The 21,012-nt window shown below is 43.1% G+C and overlaps 1 protein-coding gene across 4 annotated transcripts in view; it reads right to left on the bottom strand.

Annotated features, from left to right (window-relative positions):
• Nucleotides 1-13,485: 13,485 nt before the first annotated feature.
• Zcchc7 (zinc finger CCHC-type containing 7) overlaps nt 13,486-21,012 on the bottom strand; it is a 225,980-nt gene continuing 218,453 nt past the window's right edge. For all 4 annotated transcript variants that reach the window (XM_021726992.3, XM_005326291.5, XM_021726993.3 and 1 more), the window contains 2 exons: nt 16,996-17,113; nt 13,486-14,947 (listed from right to left, as the gene is read on the bottom strand). In XM_021726992.3, coding sequence (XP_021582667.2) covers nt 14,508-14,947; nt 16,996-17,113 — 558 coding nt within the window. In that variant the 3' untranslated portion in view covers nt 13,486-14,507. The remainder of the gene's footprint in view (nt 14,948-16,995; nt 17,114-21,012) is intronic.

Raw genomic sequence — 21,012 nt, 5'->3', positions numbered from 1 at the left:
AATTATATATATTAAAATTATATATGTACATACATATATAAAATCATTTAATTCAGACACAAATTCAGAGTTTCTGATCACTCCGATTTGGCCCTCCCTCATTCAGTACACCTTGACTAAACAGCCCCTAAGAGCCATGCCAGGCTTTGTGTGCAGTGACAGCCATCAACCCATTCCCAGGCCTCCCTGGGGTGGCTGGGGACTCACCTTTGCACTCCCCCTAACTCACCAGCAAAGGTTTGTTCTCTTCCCTCTGCCTTGGTCTAGGCCAGTGCTGGGGACAGAGGAGGGTCCCCACCACCCAGCAAGAGAGAAAGATGGATGTGTACAGGAAACTTCTCAGAAACTTCAGATAAAAGCTTCAAACTTAATCCATTCCTACAATAAATTCAGACAACACTTTATATAAAAATGACAACTCACTTCCCAGAGATAAGCGAGAGGAATGATTTGGTGTGCACGCTTCCAGATCTCTTTCTGTGGATAGGCAAAGGCATATAGCTTTACATATACATTATATTTCTTTTTATACAACTCTCTTGTATTTACATAGAATATAGAACAATTTATAAATTTAAGCTTACACCTTTCTCTCCACATTTCCAAACATCTATATATGTGTCTATATAAATTGTGGAGTTTTATTTTCATTTTGATAAAAAATGGATCTCAGGAGCTGGGGTTGTGGCTCAGTCAGTGGTAAAGCACTCGCCTGGCATGTGTGGGGCCCTGGGTCCATCCTCAACACCGCATATACATAGTTGTTTTTTTTTTTTTTTAAATGGAGAACAATTGACAACTAAAAAAAAAAAAAAAACACCGGATGTCAGGATGCATTTAATTCTGCCACTCCACTGCACGCTGTTCTGGAGCCAGCACACAAATGTGTGACATGCTGAGCCACAGAGGATACACTAGTGATGGGGCACGGTAGCCAGGTCTCCACAGCCCTCTTCACTATGGGCAGGGGGCTGCCCTGCCCAGGAAGCAGTGCCCTCTCTGTGGTTCCTGGCCTGCTGAGGTGGACTGAAGCCAGCTGCAGAACAGGCTAAGATTTCACTGGGCAGAGAGATGGGAGAATGGATTCGAGGGAAGATGGCAGAGATGAAGGCCTGCAGGTTGGAGACGAGAGGGCCCCTCTGTGGTGCAACCCCCAGGGTAGAGCCTCCCTCACCAGAGGATCACTGAGCAGCACACAAACTCACATCTTGATTAGGGGCTCATGTTTTGCCCCATTTTCCCTCCAAAGGCCCCATGTCATGGCCCTAGACTTGTCCCATCCATTCTTCCAACATCTGGAGCCTGGGTGTGGCTCCGTTGGGAGAGGATAACTGGTTTGCATTGAAGAAATGGTTCCCGGAGTTGTAGTCCATTACGGAAGAAAATGGTGTATTTAACATTGAGGAGAGAGTGGGCTTTACAGAGCCTGGGAAGGGCAGGGTTAGGGCTTGGCTGACCTCACTGTCCACTCTGCCAGTCAAACACGCTGTTGAGTGGCAGGCCAGCTGCACGCTCACTTCCACTTTGACAGCTGGTCTCATAAAAATGAGACGACTTGATACATGGGAATCTACCTAATGCTAATCTGGACAATTAAAACCCCCACTGAAATTTGGAAGGAAATTCTGCTGAGCTGCAGAAATACACTGGAAATTTCTGGGACTTATTCTGGCAGCTCTCCTGAAATGACTGGCCCAGGGCCTTCTGGTGGTGTGTGGTAGCAAGTGGCATCTTCTGAGGGCCTTATCCTGGCAGCTCTCAAACGCTGGACACCCACGGGCCCTTGCGTGCTTCTTCCATGTGGATTTAGCTCAACTACTCTCCCCTCCCTTTGAGACTCTGTCCTCTTCTGTTGCTGTCTGTAAATTGGGGTGGGAAGCAAGGGAAGATCATCATAAGATAAAATAGGGAGAGAATCTCTAAGAATCCTTCCCAATTGAACCTCATGAAAACCCAAGCAAACCAAGCAACAAAAACACAAGGGGAAAACAGATCCGTTAAGAACCCCTGGGCCAGTCCATGTTCAAGGCCTCAGCCCGCCTGGGAGATGCCTGGTCACTCACGCTTCAATACATTCCGCCTTCAGCTTTGAGCCTTAGTTCAAGAGACGCCTCCTCGGGGGGAAGCCTCACTGATTCTCTTCTTCCAGCCCAAGTCAGGACTAAGACCTCTACCTGTCTCTCTCTGCCAGGTCTTAGGCCTTGGTGGACTGTTTTGGTCACTTGTGTGTTATATTAACTTCAAGCCCCTTTACTCTGCCTTTTAAGATACTTCTTAAAACTGACATATAACTTACATACAGTATAGTTACAGCTTGCCATATGCATCTGTATTTAGACGTCCATGTACAGTCTGAGGCACAGACGGGTAGCTCAAGGCACAGATTGGAATGCTAAAGACTCAGTGGCTCTCCCCACGTGTGTTGGGGAGGCAGGACTACTTGTAGGTAACTCAGATATTGGGGGGCCAAGGAGAGTGGACCCATGGCCAGCATCTGGAGATGAAGCGACAAGTCTCAGGATAAGGTTTTAATCCTCTCAGTCAAGACGTAGAACATTTCCAGCACCCCAGAAAGTTCTCCTGTACCCTCTCTGGTCATTATCTCTCCAAGGGGACTACGATCCTGAATGCTAGCTTTATAGTTTTGTTTCTTTTGATTTGCAGAAATGTGATCGTTCGTGTCTGACCACTTGAGCTCAGCACAATGATTCCTCCCTGTGGCTGTGGGCAGCGTGGATTCTGCTTTGCTGTGTCCATTTTGTGGATATGCCAGACTCTGTCTGCCCCTCCTCTGGAGGAAGGGCAATCTCAGCGTATTTGTGCATAGGTGAGAGGTCATACTGAACATAAAACTGAAGAAAGCTTGGTAACCCATGGGCTTCTTCTTGCTCTATTGAATTCATTGCTATCGTCCACTTCTCCATTTACTCATTGTCAAGCATTTTCAGTACCCAGACTGTAAAGCACATTCTGATGATTTTGTCTTTGTTGTTGTTGTAGTTGAACGCAATATCTTTATTTTATTTATTTATTTTTATGTGGTGTTGAGGATCGGACCCAGAGCCTCAAACATAGAAGATTCTTTAAGGGCATCCTGGTTCACCTTCAGGGTAGAGCCCCAGAACTAAAGACGCTGTGTCAAAGGAGGAGCCCTTGTAGCTCTCTTTACATACGTTGCCAGAGTGTTGAAATGGAACTGGTATCAGTCTGCGAGGGCTGCCGTACTGAAATACTACAGGATGGTGGCTTTAACAACACAAGTCTAAGGTCAAGGTGCCAGAAGGGTAGGGTTCCTCTTCACATGGCCGTTACAGTGTGTACCCTGTCATTTCTTTGGATGTCCCCAGCTCCTCTAATAAGGACACCTGTCAGATTGGCTAAAATATAACTTAATCACCCATTAAAAGGTCCTCTCTCCAGATACAGTCACATTCTGAGGTACTGGGGATTAGGACTTCAACATAAGAATCTTCAGTAACACAACCAAGCCCAAAACAGAACTGTTCCTTAGAAGTTGGAAATGTCAGCCTGGCACGGTGGCGCACTCCTGTAATCCCAGCAGCTTGGGAGGCTGAGGTAGGAGGATCTCGAGTTCAAAGCCAGCCTTAGCAAAAGCAAGGCACTAAGCAACTCAGTGAGACCTTATCTCTGAATAAAATACAGAATAGGGCTGGGGATGTGACTCAGTGGTCAAGTGCCCCTGAGTTCAATCCCCAGTAAAAAAAAAAAAAAAAAAGAAAAAGAAAAAAATGGAAATGTCACTTGTGTTGCTTGGCTTGGCTATAGCCCTCTTGACTTCTTCTAAAGCTAATGTGTACTTCTCTCCTTCAGCCTCACTCACTACCCCATCACTGTCAATCAATCCATTCTTGACCTTGGATGCACAGTGGAATTCCCTGAGAACTTGAAACAATATCATGGCGTCTGAGTCAGAACCCAACAGATTCCGATGTCGTTGGCCTGGGGTGTAGGTGAGCCATGGAGCACCTGAAAGTTCCTCAGGTGGCTGCAGTGTTTTGCTGGGAACACCCCCAGTCTCTGGTCTCTGTTCCCTGCGTGAGACAGGGTGCAGGGGCTGTTTAATTACCATCTTCCAAAGTTAATTAAAACTCCATATTCTAAAGCCTATTTTTAACTCCCCTAAACAAGTTCATTTTAAAGCTTGGCAGTAATTTGGCTCTTTTGTTAAAATTAAGTCCTTAAAGTAAAAATTAAAAGGCAAAATGAAAAACCACTGGGCATAGAAAATCCACGCTGGGTTTAATAGAGCCTCTTAAGTCATGGACCGAGTGAGCTGCATGCTGCTGAGTGGGGGCTGGGAGCCCGCTATACATTGTGGTCCTTGAGGCTTATGTTTGGTGTAAGCTTTTACAAGAAGAGGATAAAAGCTAATTTTCATGAGAGCCCTGCTTCTGTGGTGGGGTGATTAGGAACCTATTGTGTTAAGTTTGGGCTCCTCCAAGTTTAGTGCCCCATCTCTCAGTGTTTGAAACAAAGCTTTAAAATATTCTACCCATGGATGAATCTCAGAGACACACGGAGCTAAAGAAGCAGAGTCAAATAAGTACACATGGGACAATGCCATTTCTCTGCTGTGCAGCGATAGCCATCTGACACTGGTTGCCTCTGATGTTCGTGTATTTGTTGGAGAATAGTCAGATCCTGAATGATTATCTTTCTGAGACCTTGGTGATGGCAAGAGAGACCCATGCCTCAGTTTGTTCCGGAGAAGATGGATACAGGGCTCCCCTTCACACTGTGGCCTCATTGAGGACAAGGTGAAGTCCCAGCCCCAGCCCTGGCAGAGCCTGGCCTCTGCCTGCCCTTTGCTCGCCTCTTTCTGCTCCTTGACCCTGAGCCTGCAGTAAGCAATGCCACCTGCACCAGCACACATACTGTTCCTCCTGCTGGAGGTGACATTCCCAGTCCTGCCCTCTGGGAAAGCTGACTGTCCTTCATATCCCAGTGGGGAAGCTGTCCCCACCTCCAGAATGGAAGCATCATGCACCATGGTTGGCTTCTGTCTGCTTCTGCCATTAGGCTTTGATGTCATCTTGGGGACACTACCATTTCTGTGCCTGCAATGCCTGGCACAGTGTTGGCACTGAGGAGGGACTTAGAAAAGGGGGTTTGTCATTGAGCTGTGTTAGGTTAGGGTGGGAAATGGAGAGCTGGGACAAGACGTTCCTCTGTTATAGCCATTAATTTATTTCTAATGATATCTGAGACAGGATGGGCAGATGTGACTCCAGTGACTCTTTGGGGAAAACCTCTTTGGTTGGCAAGGGTCTGTGGGCACAGTAGGTTCTGTCCCCAGATCCAGAGAGGGTAGAGCATGGCTTTACAAAACAGAGGGACAGGAATGTTGGGACAGGGGTGAGGGAGGGAGGAAATGCTGGAGGAGTGGAGTGAAGAGATGGAGGAGAAAGGTGGATGGAGGGAGCTCAGTGGAACCTGTCCTCATGGTCACAAACCTTCACTGGCACTCCCTAAACTCATGACATGCTTGGGGGGTGTATTTGTGTAATTATGTGCATGTGCATACAAAGGAGTGTGAGCAAGTGTGTGCATGGGTGTAGGCATGTGCTGTACATGTGGGTGAGTGCACATGTATATACCAGTGTGTGTGTGTGTGTGTGTGTGTGTGTGTGTGTGTGAGAGAGAGAGAGAGAGAGAGAGAGAGAGAGAGAGAGAGAGAGAGAGAGAGAGAGAGAGAGAGAGAGAGAGAGAGAGAGAAAGGGGCTCGGCTTCTTGGCTGGGTTGTTCAGGAGTGAAGCTGAGGCAGCAAAAGGATGTCCCCGAGAAGTCAGCTTTGGCATCTCTCAGAAATCATGGGCCAGCAGGTCAGAGCCTGATCTGGAGGAGCCAGCAGCCACCAGCTGAGATCTGAGCCACACATTTATTGAGCACCCTTGCCAGGGACAGCCACTAGGTCTCATCAAGAGAGCCAATCAGGTTGACAGTCTGTGCCTCTCTGGAACACTGTACCAAGAAGCCTTTTGAGTCTCCAGGGGAAAGGTGACAGGCACTGATTACAAAGCAGCCTTGGGCTTTGGCTGGATGTCTGCCAGCCCTGGCTGAGTCTAATGGGTGCCAAGAAAAATGCTTGGCTTTGGAGACAAAGTAGTGATGAATCAGACAAATGCCTGTCTGCTCCCAGCCTACTGCAAGGCTGAGAATCCTAACCGTTACCAACCTGTAGCTAAGGGCTGGGATGAGAAAATACGTGGAAGTAGGGAGGCCAGTTGAGGACACTGATGGTGTCCGGAGCAGGTTTCCCATGGAATTTCTGACCAGGTTGGGGGAAACAAGGGATGGAGGGCATTTCTAGCAGGGGCCACAGGATGCTCAAATTCACACAGGAGGAAAAATAAGCTTGTCCAAGGGTGGAACACAAGGAGGAGCAGGACAGGACATCAGAAAGAGATGGGAGAGGACTGAGTGCTGTCCATAGCATGGTAGTTCCTTGACCAGATCAGAAAGGAGGCCCTGGCTCTCATCCTAGCAACCCATGGGAGGACAGGCGCCCCGTGGATGCAGCATGGGCACCTTGGGATTCCTCCCGCTGTGGAGAGGGACCTCTGTTCCAGGATTCCAGCTGTGTTTGGCACTGGCAGCCCCAGCACAGACCGTGTGGGAACTGGGCCTGGTGCTGTGTATGTTGTGAGCGCCTGCAGGTGCAGGACCAAGGCCGCAGATCATTTGCATGGGATGGAGAACACATTTTCAGTTTCCTCCTCTCACAAATGACAGATTTCACTTTCACGGTTTTCTTTCTCCATCACAACCACACTAGTTTCCATTTGGCACCTTGAGTCTGTTGTCACAAAGTAACCCCAGATCTCCTCTGTGATGTTTCTGCCTCACTAGCCTTCAGGGCTTCAATGGCTCAACACCCCGCCATGGATATCTCCTGCCCTTGTTCCCCACCTCACAGAAAGAGTCCCACACTGGGAGTCAGGAGCCTGGGCACTGGTCCTGGTTCTCTGCCCCTTGGTATGGAATGTGAGGCTCTATAGGGGCCTTGGTTTCCCCATTTGTACCCAGAAGTTTCTGGACTTGACAATCTCCAAATGTCCTCCAAACTGTAGAACAGCGACCTTCTGATCTTGGCAGTTTCTTTGTCCTGGAAACCCTAAGATAACATATAGCAAGTGTTGGGGCTTGGCCCCTGATGGCCTAGGAACTGGAGGTCTTGCAGGGGTCTCCTCCTATTCCTTGCTCTGCCTCTACCCTTTCCTCCCTTTCCAACTCTCTCCCCATCCTCAGGTCTGGTTCCTGCACCTCTGAGCTCTTTTGCTGCCTGACTTCTCATGGTAACTCCGAGGAGAGAGGTGCTCAGTTCACCTTGCTGAGAGGCACTAGCTCGTCACTGTAATGCTGGCCCAGAAGGGTCTCTCCTCCCTCCATGCCGATTCCAGCTAATGGCTATGCTGAGGTTCCTACAAATAGTCATCTGAGCAGAAGGTGCCTGAAGCCTTCCTATTTAACATGTTTTCCACACAATTGTAACTTGCTAAAATTTTCAGAGAAATTGCTTTGCTCTGACTAGGTACAGCAGAGATAAACAGAGGGGCTGGTGTCCCCACGGCCAGGGGCTGGTCAGTCTGACTTCATGATCGTGGGCAAGCCTTTTCTGGGTTCTGGCTTCCACTTTCCCATCTGTGAAATGGGGGTGGGGGCGAAGCAGGATGGGCCAGAGTGATCTAGACCACCTTTTAGGCTCTAGGCCCTTTGCAGTTCTGCCATTTACCAGAGCCTCAGGCTTCCTGCTGTGGCCAAGAAACTCCCCATCCTTGCAAGATGGTGCTGTGTGCACAGGCTGGCTTGTTTTCGGGTGAAAAGGCAGGGACCCCTTGCAGCACAGACAGTGGGGTTCAGAGGCCAGGTCTGTGGTGGGGAATCCAGAGTGACCCAGGAGGCCAGGGTTAACTGAGGCGATAAAACCAGAAAACTCCCTGGGCAGTCAAGTGGGGAGGGTGGTCATGCAAATCACTAGGAAGAGATGATTAACTGGGTAAAGGCACAGGAGGAAACAGTTGGTGACCCATGAATTGTCCAGCATGACTGTGGGTTCCCTAGGCCCCAAGCCTGCGCTGGGGTGGGTGTGGAGGCTGAGGTTGAGGTGTGAAAGGAGGCTGAGGCCGAGGTGAGCCTGATAAGCTCCCCTCCCAGAAACATTAGCCAGGCGAAACCAGAAGGGCCCCGGGGGCTGCTGGGAAGAGTGAGAAAGGCACTCAGAGAGTTTCCATCTCAGGGAGGTTCCGCAATCCGCCTGGCCCCTCAGCGGCTTGCTGGCCGTGGGCGAGGGAGGGGTGAGGACAGGAGCAGGGACTTTTCTGAGGGGTGCTGTTGACTGTGAGCAGCACTCTGGCATCTAGGGCTGTCCGTACTCACAGAGTCTGGGGAGGCTCTTCCCCGTTGCTGCTCCATTCTCATCAGGTCCTTGAATTTCCTCCACAGCACCATGACAAGTGGCTCATGTCCAGGAACCAAGAGCTCAGTATGTCCCCGGCAGCCTGCCCCACTGTGGGAATCTGTCAGGAAACTGCTTCTCTGTACCAAGCCAAAATCTGTCCCTAGTTGTGGGCCTAATCCCACACCTGCCCTTCTTCCTCCAAGAGGTGGTTTGCACCAGCGTTTGGCATAGCACACCAGAGATGTGCAGCCTGGTTGTCTGAGGAGGATTTTATGTAAAAAGCAGGAATAATATTAAATTATTTCCATGGTACAAAGGTTACCTTCAGGCCTAGTACCAGGTTCTAGGGGTTAGGATTTGGGCATCAGTTTGCCCTGTTCTGCTTAAATTTCTGTACTGGAGATGAATCTCACTGTAATGGTTATTTTGTGTCAACCTGGGTAGGCTATAGTGCCCAGTAGTTTAGATGTTGCTAGGAATGTGTTTTGTAGCTGTCATTAGCACCTATAATCAGTGGGCCCCATCCAATCAGTTGAAGGTCTTAAAAGCAGGAGCGAAGGTTTCCTTAGGAAGAAATTTAGCCTCGAGATGATGAAGCAGAAATCCTGCCTGGCTTTCTGGCATGCTGGCATGACCTAGACAGATTTTAGACTTGCCAGCCCCTGCAATTGGGTGAGCTTGATAAATCTGTTAGTTCTGTTTCTTGGGAAAACTCTGATATAATCACCTTCCATGTCTCTATACAAAGATAGGCAAAAGACATGTCATTCCTTGGAAAGAAAAGTGATTTATGGGTGCTAACAGGACAAAAGTGCTAAATTGTGCAGAACTGTGCTAATCTCAAACCCATCTCCAAGCATGCCATTCATCTCCCTACTTAAATTCTTTGATGGTGCCCCACTGCCACCAGATCAGTTGCTCTTAATGAAGCATTTCTATCACTGTGTGAGAAGTTTATCATTAATACATATTCCCTAGGAGATACTTTAGAGATTATTTTCATTTTATAGAAGAGGAAAACGAAACAGAAGTTAACCTATCAGAACCACATTTCTTCCTGTAGGACTCAGAGCCAACAGCGACGTCATTCGTGTGTCCCTCCACTATCCTGTGACCTGCAGTCAAGGCAAATTGGACTAGGTCCTCTTACCTGTGTCCTGGCTGCTGCCCACACCCATCTTCCTGATGAAATGTGTCTCCTCTCACCTTGCACATTCAAGTCTTCTCTATGCTCAAAGGGCCAATTCCAACACCATTTTCTGTCAAGTGTTCCTGGGTCTCCACCTCTGACGGCAGAAGTCACTTTTTTTCTGTATGCACAGTCCTGCCTCAAGGCATAGCCATTCACTTCAGCGTTTCCAAGACGTCTGTGGGCAGGGAACAAGTCTGGCAGATTAGGGCAGATGATATTCAAACCCAGCGGAGTTTCTTTCCAAAGCTTAGTGAATTTTGATTAGAAAAACAATTAGTCCTCCTGGACTATACTTCTCTAAGGAAGTGTGTACATGGGTTTCTGGAGTATCAGTGTTTTGGCCCTGGCATATACTTGTTTTCCTTGTTCTCCTCTTCCATTTGAATGACAGACCTTATATTGATCATGTGAGTCTCACATTCACTCTATCCAGCCTTGAAGCCTTCTTTCAGAAAGGACCACTGCAAACTTTTCCATTTGGAAGTGCAACCTTCCTGTCTAGTCAGTCCTAGACACCCCCATTTTGGTAATTACATGTGGAAAACAGTGTTGCCGCCAGTGGGTTAAATTCATTTGCCAAAGCCTGTCAGGCCCTATCCTGGGCCCTGGGAGAAAGAAAATAAGATATCATGGCCTGTGTCTCTTCACTCTATCAATAAATATCTGAGCTCCTATCCTACTCCAGGAACCTTGTTCTTTGTACAGTGTCCATCTTTTCCATGAACTACGAGTCCTATGAGGGTACGGATCACATCTGCCTGGTTTACACTGTTCCTTGAGCTCAGTGCAGGGCCTGGCACACAGGTATCCTACAAATATTCATAAAACTGAATAGAAGGGTTGGGGATTTGCATCTGTCCCAATCCCTGGAGAAAAAGCAAGAATTCCAGGGTAGGACTTGGCTCTGGTTAGATGGTCAAGGACGTTGACTGAGTTGGCTGAACAAGTCCTGGGTCCTGTGGAGGACCACTGTGGACCACCCTCACTGTGCTCAGGTTGTGGCGAGTTCTTTGTGGGTTTTCACCAGTCTCTGAAGAACCAGCAGTTCTTGCTTTCTCATGAGACTTCTTTTTCTTGGGATTTAGTAGATTGACCTACTCAGTGGAAACTAAAAACAGACACTTGTCTAAAGGTCCTGTGCTTAGGCCTGAGGTCAGCAAGCCCCTCCCCCAGGTTCCTATGGATGGTTATTTGTCTTGTGATCCTGGTCACCTTGGCCCCAAGTGGGCAAAACAGGAAACAAAACCGAAGATGGTCTGAGGACTGCTCACCCAGATTTTTTAGAATATTCCAAATTCAATTATAAAAAACAAAACAAAAACCATTAACATGTTTCCAATAGACTACTATGTGAAATTAGACTTTTTTGGTTCTGATTGTATGTATATACCTGATATCATCACCACAATCTAGATAATGAACATATCCACCCCACCAAGTTTCTTTGCGTCCCTTTTTAATTGCTACCTCCTGTCCTTCCCAGCCAACCCTATCTCTGAGCAGCTACTGTTTTAACAGTTTTCTGTTCCTATAGATTAATTAACATTTTTAGTAGTACTTCTTTGTGAATTTTACCTTTTTGGGTGCTGATATTTTTGTGTTCCTATGAATATTCTTTTTTAAAAATATTTTTTAGTTAGACATGGACACAATACCTTTATTTGGTTGATTTATTTTTACGTGGTGCTGAGGATCGAACCCAGTGCCTCATACGGTTGAGGCAAGCGTTCTGCCACTGAGCCACAATCCCAGCCCGTCCTATAAATATTATTCTTGAGCTTTGCTTTTTGCAGTTGGTTATTTGGAGACAGCTTAAGCCTTTTGGATCCTATTTTCAAATGTGAGGCAGAAAAAGAGGAGTTTAGACCCGGGCTAATTTTTCTTCATTACTGAGTAAAACTCTTCCAAGAGCTGTGGTCAGTGTTGGTGAACCATGAGGTTCTCCACTCTGGTGAGAACAGAAGCTATTTTGGGCCCTGTGTGAACTCCAGAAATAGTTCCCTCTAGTGCTTTCAGGTGGTTTCCTCACACGTGGGTGCTGACCAGTACTCAGCTGAAGACTCCAGGGGAACCCGCCAGGTCACAGGTCTCTGGGTTCTCTCTCAGCGCAGCTCTCTCCTCTCTGGTAATCAGACCTACAAGCTGTAGCCACTTTGGGTTTGCCAGATCCCGCTGTTTCCTCAACTCAGGGGGATCTCCAGGTTCTTCCTGGGTCCCCTGCTTGCTCCCTACTCGGGGAACGCTGCAAGCAGTCAGCCAGGGCAGTCACAGGTCACACCTTACTTGTTTGTCTTCTCTTAAAGTTTGCTGTCACTTCTTGTCTGATGTTTAATGTCTTATGAACAGTATTAATATTTTTCACATTGTTTCAGGGTGGGGACTAAATCTGATCCCAGTTACTCTAATCTTGGTTGGAAGAGGAAATTTCTAAATTTTTTGATAATGACTGTGATAATGCTGCAATAACTTTGATATTCTGGACTCCCTTCATTAGCATTGTCATCTCTGGGTACCTCAAGCTGATAAACTCTTCTATTGAGAAAATGATTATATTCGAATTACATTTCACATATACAATTGATTATATGTAATAAGAAAATAAAATTGTAATTTCTTCATTCAAGAACAATTTTTAAAAATGTTGGTGTAAGACTGCCAAGCATCCTTTGCAAGAAGGTCTGCTCTGAAATGATGGCTGCAGCAGTCGAGCTGGTGGTTCCTTCCCAGCCTCTGCCTCTGTTGGGGCACCTCCCAAAACTGCTCTGCTGGTGTACAGAGAGCCAGAGTTGGCTAGGAAAGAATCCTTGGGGTAGTTTTTAAACACTGACTGGTTTACAGAACAAAAAACACATATGCTAGCTCCTTTGTCCCTGATGGGGCAACTCTAAGGTGCAGCCTCCATTGTCTAGTGGAGTGAGCATGGAAGTTCCCGCTATGGACCCTGAGGAAGCAGCCAGCCCCGCTTCCTTCTCTTCATTTCTCTGTATCACTTTCCTATTCATTTCTCCCTTCTTATCTGTGTATAAATGCATGGACCCAATCGGTAAGTTATATCCCAGAACAAAAGGTTTGTCTAACAACCAAGAAAAGTTTTGGGGAAAAAAAAAATAATGGGCAGGTAGCAATAAAAGCCTTACCTTCAAATACTCTATATATGAAAGAACCTAAGCAATGGCAATTTCATTTCTGACCTAAAAAGAGGTGGATGCCCTAGGAGTAGAAGGGGCACTAGTTCCACCATACTGAAAATAAGCCATGCTTGCCCCAGGTCCTACTGAGGAACAGTGCCAGCTATTTCAAGGGTTACTACACTTCCATGAAGCTGCTTATCATGGCTATCAGTTTTAGCATGGTGTTAAGAGCCTCTGGTTGCTCACCTCGGGGTGAGAACAACTTTAGCCAATGTTGGGAAGCCATATGCCAGAAGGGAGGGTGGTGGACTAAACATTCTAGACCTACAATTCACACTAGGGATGATGTGGGAAGTGAGATTCTCCTTCAGCCAAAGACAAAATAGGAGACACCCTAACAGGCAGACAGTAGTTTATACTTCCCCAAGAGTAAAATACAAACACAAAAATCCAATTTATAGAACTGTTCTACTTAACTGATCACACACCATTTTATTCTGCTATAAAGCTTGTGCTTGGGCAACATGGGCATTTTTTACTCCAATTTATTGTGATTATTGATTGACGACTGATTGATTGAGGTGCTGGGGATTGAGCTCAGGGCCTCTCCCAAGCTAGGCAAGCACTCCACCACTGGCTACATCCTCAGCTCTAGTTTATGGTGATTTTATAGCTTTAGTCACTGTCCAACCCAAATGTGCCCTTCATCATCCCAACTCTCATAGTCTTTACATAATAAACCATTTAGTCACTCTATTGAGACATTTTATTTCTCTCATTCTAATATTAGGCTTTGATAAGTACAAAAAGTTTGTTCACAAGTACAAAAAATTCTGTAAAGCTCTGTTGTAGTTATAAAAGTCCATAAAAACAGAACAATTTTTTAAGTTGGATAATATTTAACTCTATAAATCTAAGTGATGATTTTGACATGTGGCTTTAAAAATGGCAAAAGCTGTTTTACTACGATTGTTAAAATTTTTGATGACTCTTTTTCACCTGTTTCTGGAAATCTGTCTTAGACATTTATACTGGACAGATTTCTTTTACTATAGCCCAATTCCCTGCCTCCTCAGGGCTTTGTTTGTAGTATGCCTGTGATGTTCTGCCCAAGGGAAGATTCTGACAACAGCTTCAGAAGAAAGAAAAGCTGGATTCAGATTTATAGCCACTGTCCTTTCCAATGTAAAAGTAATCTTATGTCAGGTGGCATATACTGTAATCCCAACATCTTGGGAGGCTGAGGATTGCAAGCTCAAGGCTAGCCTCAGCAACTTAGCAAGACCCCGTCTCACTTCGGGTATAGCTCAGTGGTAGAATGCCCCTGGGATCAATTCCCAGTATTAAAAAAAAAAAAAAAAGTAATGCTGTAAAACAGTGATAAAATTTTCTTATTAGTAATATTTTATCTTCCTGCAAAGATTTTTTACTGTTAATATTGTAGATGAATTACATTTGATGAAATTTTCTGTTTTTCAAAGTATTTTTAAAAAGTTTTATTGAAAAGATTTGATTTTTCCTCTCCCAAAAATTCTGAGTAAAAACAACATTGGAATAGAAGTCCCAGTTTATCTTGCTGTGTTTCTACCTAATAACCTGTGGGATAAAGCACTGAGATCCTGCAAGGATTTGCTCAGTACTCCAAGTATTAAACAATCAAAACAAAAAACCTTTCTTTCACTTAATCATAAATAATAAAAATATTGCCAGAATGTTGCAGACATGAAGATCAAATGAACATTATAAAACCAAACCAGAAGCTGTCTCACAGCTTAGACTTTTTTTTCTTCTGCTTAATAAGAAATAAATTATCATTGCCATCATCTTCCACATATCTCTCCTTTTTCTTTGGCTTGCTCCGCTTGCCCTCTTTGGGAAGCTTGTCTTCTCTTGGCTTGTGGTAATGTGATGAATGGTGAAAGGACTTGTGAGGCTTCTGGGTCTTAAAACTGCCAGGTGAAGAGTGGGTTTTGGGGCCTCTAGGAAAGTCCTCATCCACTTCATGATGCCTGTCAGCCTTTCTGTGCTTCTCACGTTCTCTACTCCTGTTCATCATTTCCTTCTGTATTTCTTTGTCTTCTTGATACCACTTGTTGCTTTTCCTCCAGCCATGGCTCTTCCTTATATCATGGTGTGGTCTCGTCTCTGCTGCTTCCATGTGCAGTCTCTTGAACTGCCTTGGAAAATCCCCATTTTTCTGCAGTTCTGGAAAATTAAAAAGTATTTTGAGCTTTCGCAGGTCTATAAATGTGGAGACAGGCAGCTAGATATATTTAAATGTGTTAATAATACGACATTCTAAAGAGCCTTTAGTAAGGTAAAAACAACAGCAGCAGCAATAAATGCTAACTAAAAATGGAATGGTTGTAGTTTTACATTCCTGATTGCTAAAAAGGGAAAACACCACAAATCCAATGATAGGTGTTTGTTCTATTCAACACAGTTTAACTACATTAGACAATAGAGACCAGGACCTGCAAGAATAGTAATCATCTTAGCTCTGTGAGGAAGTCACGTCTGACCAATTCAAGTTCCTCCAGTGATCATCAGTCTCTGATGATAAGGCAAAGCAAGATGTATAAAATTGCCTTTGACAGTCTCACATGACATTTCAATTACCTCCTGAAGATAAAGTCTGGCCACAGTACTAAGAGGGGGACGCCAAACTGCTTGGGAGATTACTCCTCTAGAGCAGAGACTGCTGGCCTGGGGAGAACACACTTGTATGCACTCTGTGTGGGTATTATCTTAGAGGTTTTAGTGCCAGATGATGTTATATTTTGTCAGGATTCAACATACTTGTTACAAGCTTCTGATGATAAGTGATTCTGACAGTGAGGGATGAAAATTAATGTCAGTAGAACTTTGAAAAATTAAAGCACTGGCCAATAACTTTTAGCATAAGACTCTTAGAATAAAATAAAAATTTCAATGCAAACCTCAAAATTGATTTGTGCTACAGAGTGTCAATACAACTAGCTAAAAAGGAAAAAAAAATTTTTCCTCAGATTATAAAAGTTATAAATGCTCATGATGGAAAACTTGGAAAAAAACAGACAAGTTAAAAAAAATCAGAAAGCACTCATAATTTTTAAATTCAGAGATAAAATTTTCATTTATTTCTTTTTAATCTCTTTCTAATTTAGTTGCCTAATCACTGTCTTCCTATAATTTCTCTATAGTTTAGATAAATTTTATATTAAATATGTAAACTATGGAGGCATTGTGAGAAGAAGTTCCTTTAACTTTCTTTAGAATTAGTAATTTTATTTTGAAAAGTTCCTAAACTTACTAAGAGTCTAAAAAAAGAATACCAAAAAGATGAAAACTACATAATAGAACAACTTGAAAAATAAACAATTTTGTCCCCAAACAAGAAAGGTAACTTGAGAAACCATCTTAAAGTACACAGCAAGAAAGAACAGAAGTAGAGAAAATAGACTTAAATGATAAGATATTAATTTGGTGAGAAAGAACTTAAATGTTAGCAACAGTAAACACAGAAAACAGAGAAGTGGCTGGGGACCTACAGCTATGCAGACAATGGTGGCATATAAGAGCTGATTTCTTAAGGGAAGCTCTAGGAATCTTTCTTTCCATGAAAAATATCAGAGACACACAACCTGAAAAAATAATTACTTGTCAAACAGAAAAATCTCCAAGGAATCTTGAAAACTGCATGCACAGATGGAGAGCAGTATTTTTCTGGACATTTTCTAAAATGCTTACTAAGTGGAAAAAATGTTTATCATAAACAGGTTACAATACAGAATTTTTGAAGTAAGGTGTTTGGCTTTTGAAGATGAAGAAAATTCTAGTTTCTCTGATAATTATTAAAAACATTTACTGTGATAACTAATGACCTTGAAAGCAGGCAAAGATAAAAAAATTTAAGGGGGAAAGTGCTGGGGAATGATATTGACCAATTATGTTGATTTTTTTTTGTGTTCATGTTCGAATATGTAACAATAAATCCCATTATTATGTATAATTATAATGCATAATAAAAAATGTGGAAAGAGAAAAAAGAAATCTAGGAATTACTACTGCAAATGTTACCTAACAAGTTAATAACACACCTTTTTAAAAAATAATATCTGTTCTTTTTAAAATTTTTTTTTAGTTGTAGACAGATACAATACCTTTATTTTATTTATTTGTTTTTATGTGGTGCTGAGGATCGAACCTAGTGCCTTACACATTTAAGGCAAATGCAATACCAATTGAGCTACAATAACAGCCTAATAACATACCTTTTATTTTTCGTTTTATTCTTTGTTCTCTCTCCCGAATTTCGTATTTGTCATCATAGTAGTAGATGAATGGAGATGTTGGAAATGTCTGATTATACATCCGTCTTTCTGTACATTCCTGCAAATTGTATTTGAAATTATAATGTCATAGTTTTCACTGTTCAGAAAACCCTTTTGTGAGCTTCTGGACCATGCTTATTAGAGACCCACATCACTGGTGTCTTGTGCTGTGGTTGGAAGCTGGAAGGGATCACGCAAACCAACAACCCTACTGTGCTTATGTGCTTTTCTTTCAGGCTTGGGTTTTCTTCCCTTAGCTATAAAACCTTTCTATTTTTTTCCATCTTCCCTGCCAAATTCCTCCTTAGTCTTAGTCAACAGCACTAAGGGCTGGTGCCATCTGCACTTGTCTCGTTCTGTGACAGAGTTTATTCTTTTCAGTTTTATGTTCATATCTGTCCTTTCCTTGTCTGTTTCTTCCAAAAATGTTCCCTTAAGTATTTCTTCCGTCTCTCCTTCTCACCCCCAAAATATAGATGTTAAGTTCTTAGCCTCTTGCTCTCCTCTCTAAACACAAGTGGTTGGCAAGTTTATTTTAACTCAGCATTTACTGCTGATTAGGGTGATTCTTATGATAGGGAGTGAGATGGTGGTAGGTTATGTCTACTTTAAAACTTTTCCCATGTAATTCTGAGATGCCCCAAAGGAAATCTCTCTTCTTGCTCCCTACCCAAGCTGAGATCACCCCTTGCACTCCTTTCCATAGGTAGCTGCCCACTCTCATGACTGGTCTTCCCACCATGGCCATTTCCCATGTTCACATCCTTTGGCCTGAATACTTCAGGTTTTCATTTATCATGATCTGCAACACATATTTATTCACCATGTCTGAAGCATTTTTTTCTTTGAAAGTCTTCCCATTGGAAGGCTCTCGTTTATCTTCTGTTATCTTACCTAATATTTATTTATAACTATTCAGCATTTTTTAGCTAAGTATTGAAGAAAAATTAGAATACTTTTAAGAAAGCATGTGAAAAATACACAAAGAATTTTGTTGATTCATTATAACTTTGACATTGTATCTGAACTTGTATCTTTAAGATAGCTGGCCATTTTATACATTTTATATAATTAATTTGCAGAATTAAAAAATTATGAATCATCAGAATATACTTCAAAGAGTTAGGTAATGGAAATCTGTTTTTATTATTCATATCAAATCATAACATTTTACCTTAACAGTTGACTTCTGTTTTCTCCTAAAAAAAGAGTTTTCAAAGAATCAGCTTTTGGTTTTGTTGATACTATTTAGTTTTCTGTTTCTATAATTTTCTCTTTTATCTTTATTATTTTCTTCCTTCTACCATCTTCAGACTTATCCTATTGTTTCTTTCTTTCTTTTTTAGGTACCAGGAAGTGAACTCAGGGGCACTCAAACACTGAGCCACATCTCCAGCCCTATTCTGTATTTTATTTAGAGACAAGGTCTCACTGAGCTGCTTAGCACCTTGCCATTGCTGAGGTTGGCTTTGAACTCGCAATCCTCATGCCTCAGCCTCCTGAGCTGCTGAAATAACAGCATGCACCACCTTGCCTGTTGTGACTTTTTTTTTTTTTTTAAATCATTTGGTCTTATTTGGATTCTGAAAGTTGTAAGGCAAACTTTCATGATAACATAAAAAAATGTTTTTAGAAACTACCATATTTAGTGGCTCCAAATTCTCATTTCTAGGAGAAAAGATACACATAAAATAAACCCATAAAAAATTGGGTCTAAAATTCTGACAATAACTGAAATGAAAGGCAGCTAATTAAGAACATAAAACACAGAAAAGCATAAAACTTAATGATGTAATGAGTCATTCAGAATACTCTAATACTGTAATGGTGGAATATACAGCAACTTTATCTCTAGTAAGAATCCTAACCATACAATAGTAGGAGCAAATCATAATGGGACAAAGGTACTAAAGATCTTCATACATTCAGTCAATACTTGTCAACAAAACCTTTTAACTCTCCCAGCCCCCACTCACTCTTTCACATCCTCCTGCAGAGGCTCTTTGTACAGTGACTACTGTTGTCCTTGACACCCTCCCCAGACCCCACTCCACCAGAAAGGGAGTGGAATTAGGAAATAGTAGTGTCACATTTTCACGCAAAGAATCCATTCAATAACAACATCTGTATGGCTGAATTTCTAAAACTGAAGGAGAAAGATCCTCAGACATCTTGAACCACCTGCGTGCTCTATTTGGATCCCATATGGTCTAGACTGACATGACTACACAGAGTTATACAGTACTACAAATGTTTTCCAAAGCTAAATGTAAATTGTATTTTGATTATCCACATCGCTGGTCCCCTCCATTAGCACAGACAATTGATAGTTGGCTATATAATTTATCTACTATTCTGGATTAGCCACACCACTGATCTTCTTCATTAATGTTGGATAATCTAGAGTTCTTCATCTATGGCAGTGATGAGGTTGCCAAATTTGTTTTTTTATAAATTAAAAATTATCTAAATCTAGATTTCAGGGATAAATTCCAAATGCTTTTAATATATTTCCTATCTACATTAACAGGAGTGACTAGTAAGTAATAAGCATCCAGCAATAATTGTTTTTCTTTAATTGAACAAAGATAAATGCTAAAATTATACCCTTGTGTTTTAAAGAGGTAAGCAAGCATAAATCATACATTTATGTGATTTGTGTGCCAGTAGACTGCTCATGTGAATATGTTCCCTAAAAGGCGTTGGTTGGCAGCAACTGAATGTTGGTAACACGGATGAATGCACAGAGCAGTAAAAGATCTAGAGATGATAGCACTGTAAAAGAAACCTTCTCTAGCTAAATTTTCAATGTGAGTTCTACAGAAGTGAAGTAAGTGTGCTGTAGGATCTCTCCATCTGTGTCACCACAAGGTGGGTCTGATCACATTGGAAATAGCATCTAAACATCAGGGCTGAGAAATCCCCTGTACCACTTCTTTGTTTTGGAGATAAGGACTGAAGATCAGAAAGAAAAAGTGAATTGTTGAAGTCACCTGGTTAAGTCAGTAGCAGAGTACAAATCAGAAGTGAGGATCAGAGCCTCATGCTAGTTTTTACATTCTAAGCTCCACCCATAGTTCCTGCTGCCTCAGTATGGAAGATAACTTGATCAGAAGATGGACTCCAGCACTTTTCTTTCTCCTAGCCTTTTTGTCTGTCCTCATAATGTAGGGCTCCCAAGGCTTGTACCAGTATTTGCCATGGCTGGAATTTAAGAGGTGGCCTGCAGTGCTACCCTTTTCTATTGATCATCTTTCTACCCACTTAAAGGATTCCAAGCTTTGTTGTTTTCTACCTCCTTCCACTGGATCTGATTTGATATCAGTTCACCTTGTTTTTGAGGCTGTTAGAACCCTGCCTGGAAAGTGGGAGTGCATTTCTCCATATGAACTTTCTACCTCCTGTGCCACTGCCCTTTCCTCTCTGCCTCAAGAGTCCTGGAATGCATGGATTTTGAGCCTATTCTTATTGCTTCTTGTCTCTGTGATGGATGGCTGCTGTTTCACACTTAAAGTGGCAACTGGCTAGGGATCTTGTGCCCACCTCACAGCAAGAAGTCGCTCCTGCTCTGAAACTTAAACATCCAGAACACACAATCTGACCCTTTCAGTTGGGGTTAGAGAATGTGTTAGCTGGACAAGGAACCTGAGCACTTGTGGAGTAGGTGGGTTAGTCAGTGATGCATCACTTCTGTCTTTCCACTGTTGGGTGTCAGGGATTTCGAGTGAGTGATGAAGACTGAGTTGACTACAGTACCAGGAAAAAGTGGAGGAAAAAACCAAAACATGATGGAGCTGTGTCAAAGTAATCGTGAGAGGAACTCATGAGAACGCCATGTACTGTTGACGACTAGTATATGACTGACTTCATGAGCTGTATTTGTTTTTACATTCACCTGTAACAGACAACTATGCTCTGACAGTTACTCTGGTAGGGATGGGAGAAGTAAAGAAATAG

This window comes from Ictidomys tridecemlineatus, chromosome 4 (assembly GCF_052094955.1).
Source record: "Ictidomys tridecemlineatus isolate mIctTri1 chromosome 4, mIctTri1.hap1, whole genome shotgun sequence".
Taxonomy (NCBI): domain Eukaryota; kingdom Metazoa; phylum Chordata; class Mammalia; order Rodentia; family Sciuridae; genus Ictidomys; species Ictidomys tridecemlineatus.
This window is presented reverse-complemented; position numbering and strand designations above follow the sequence as displayed.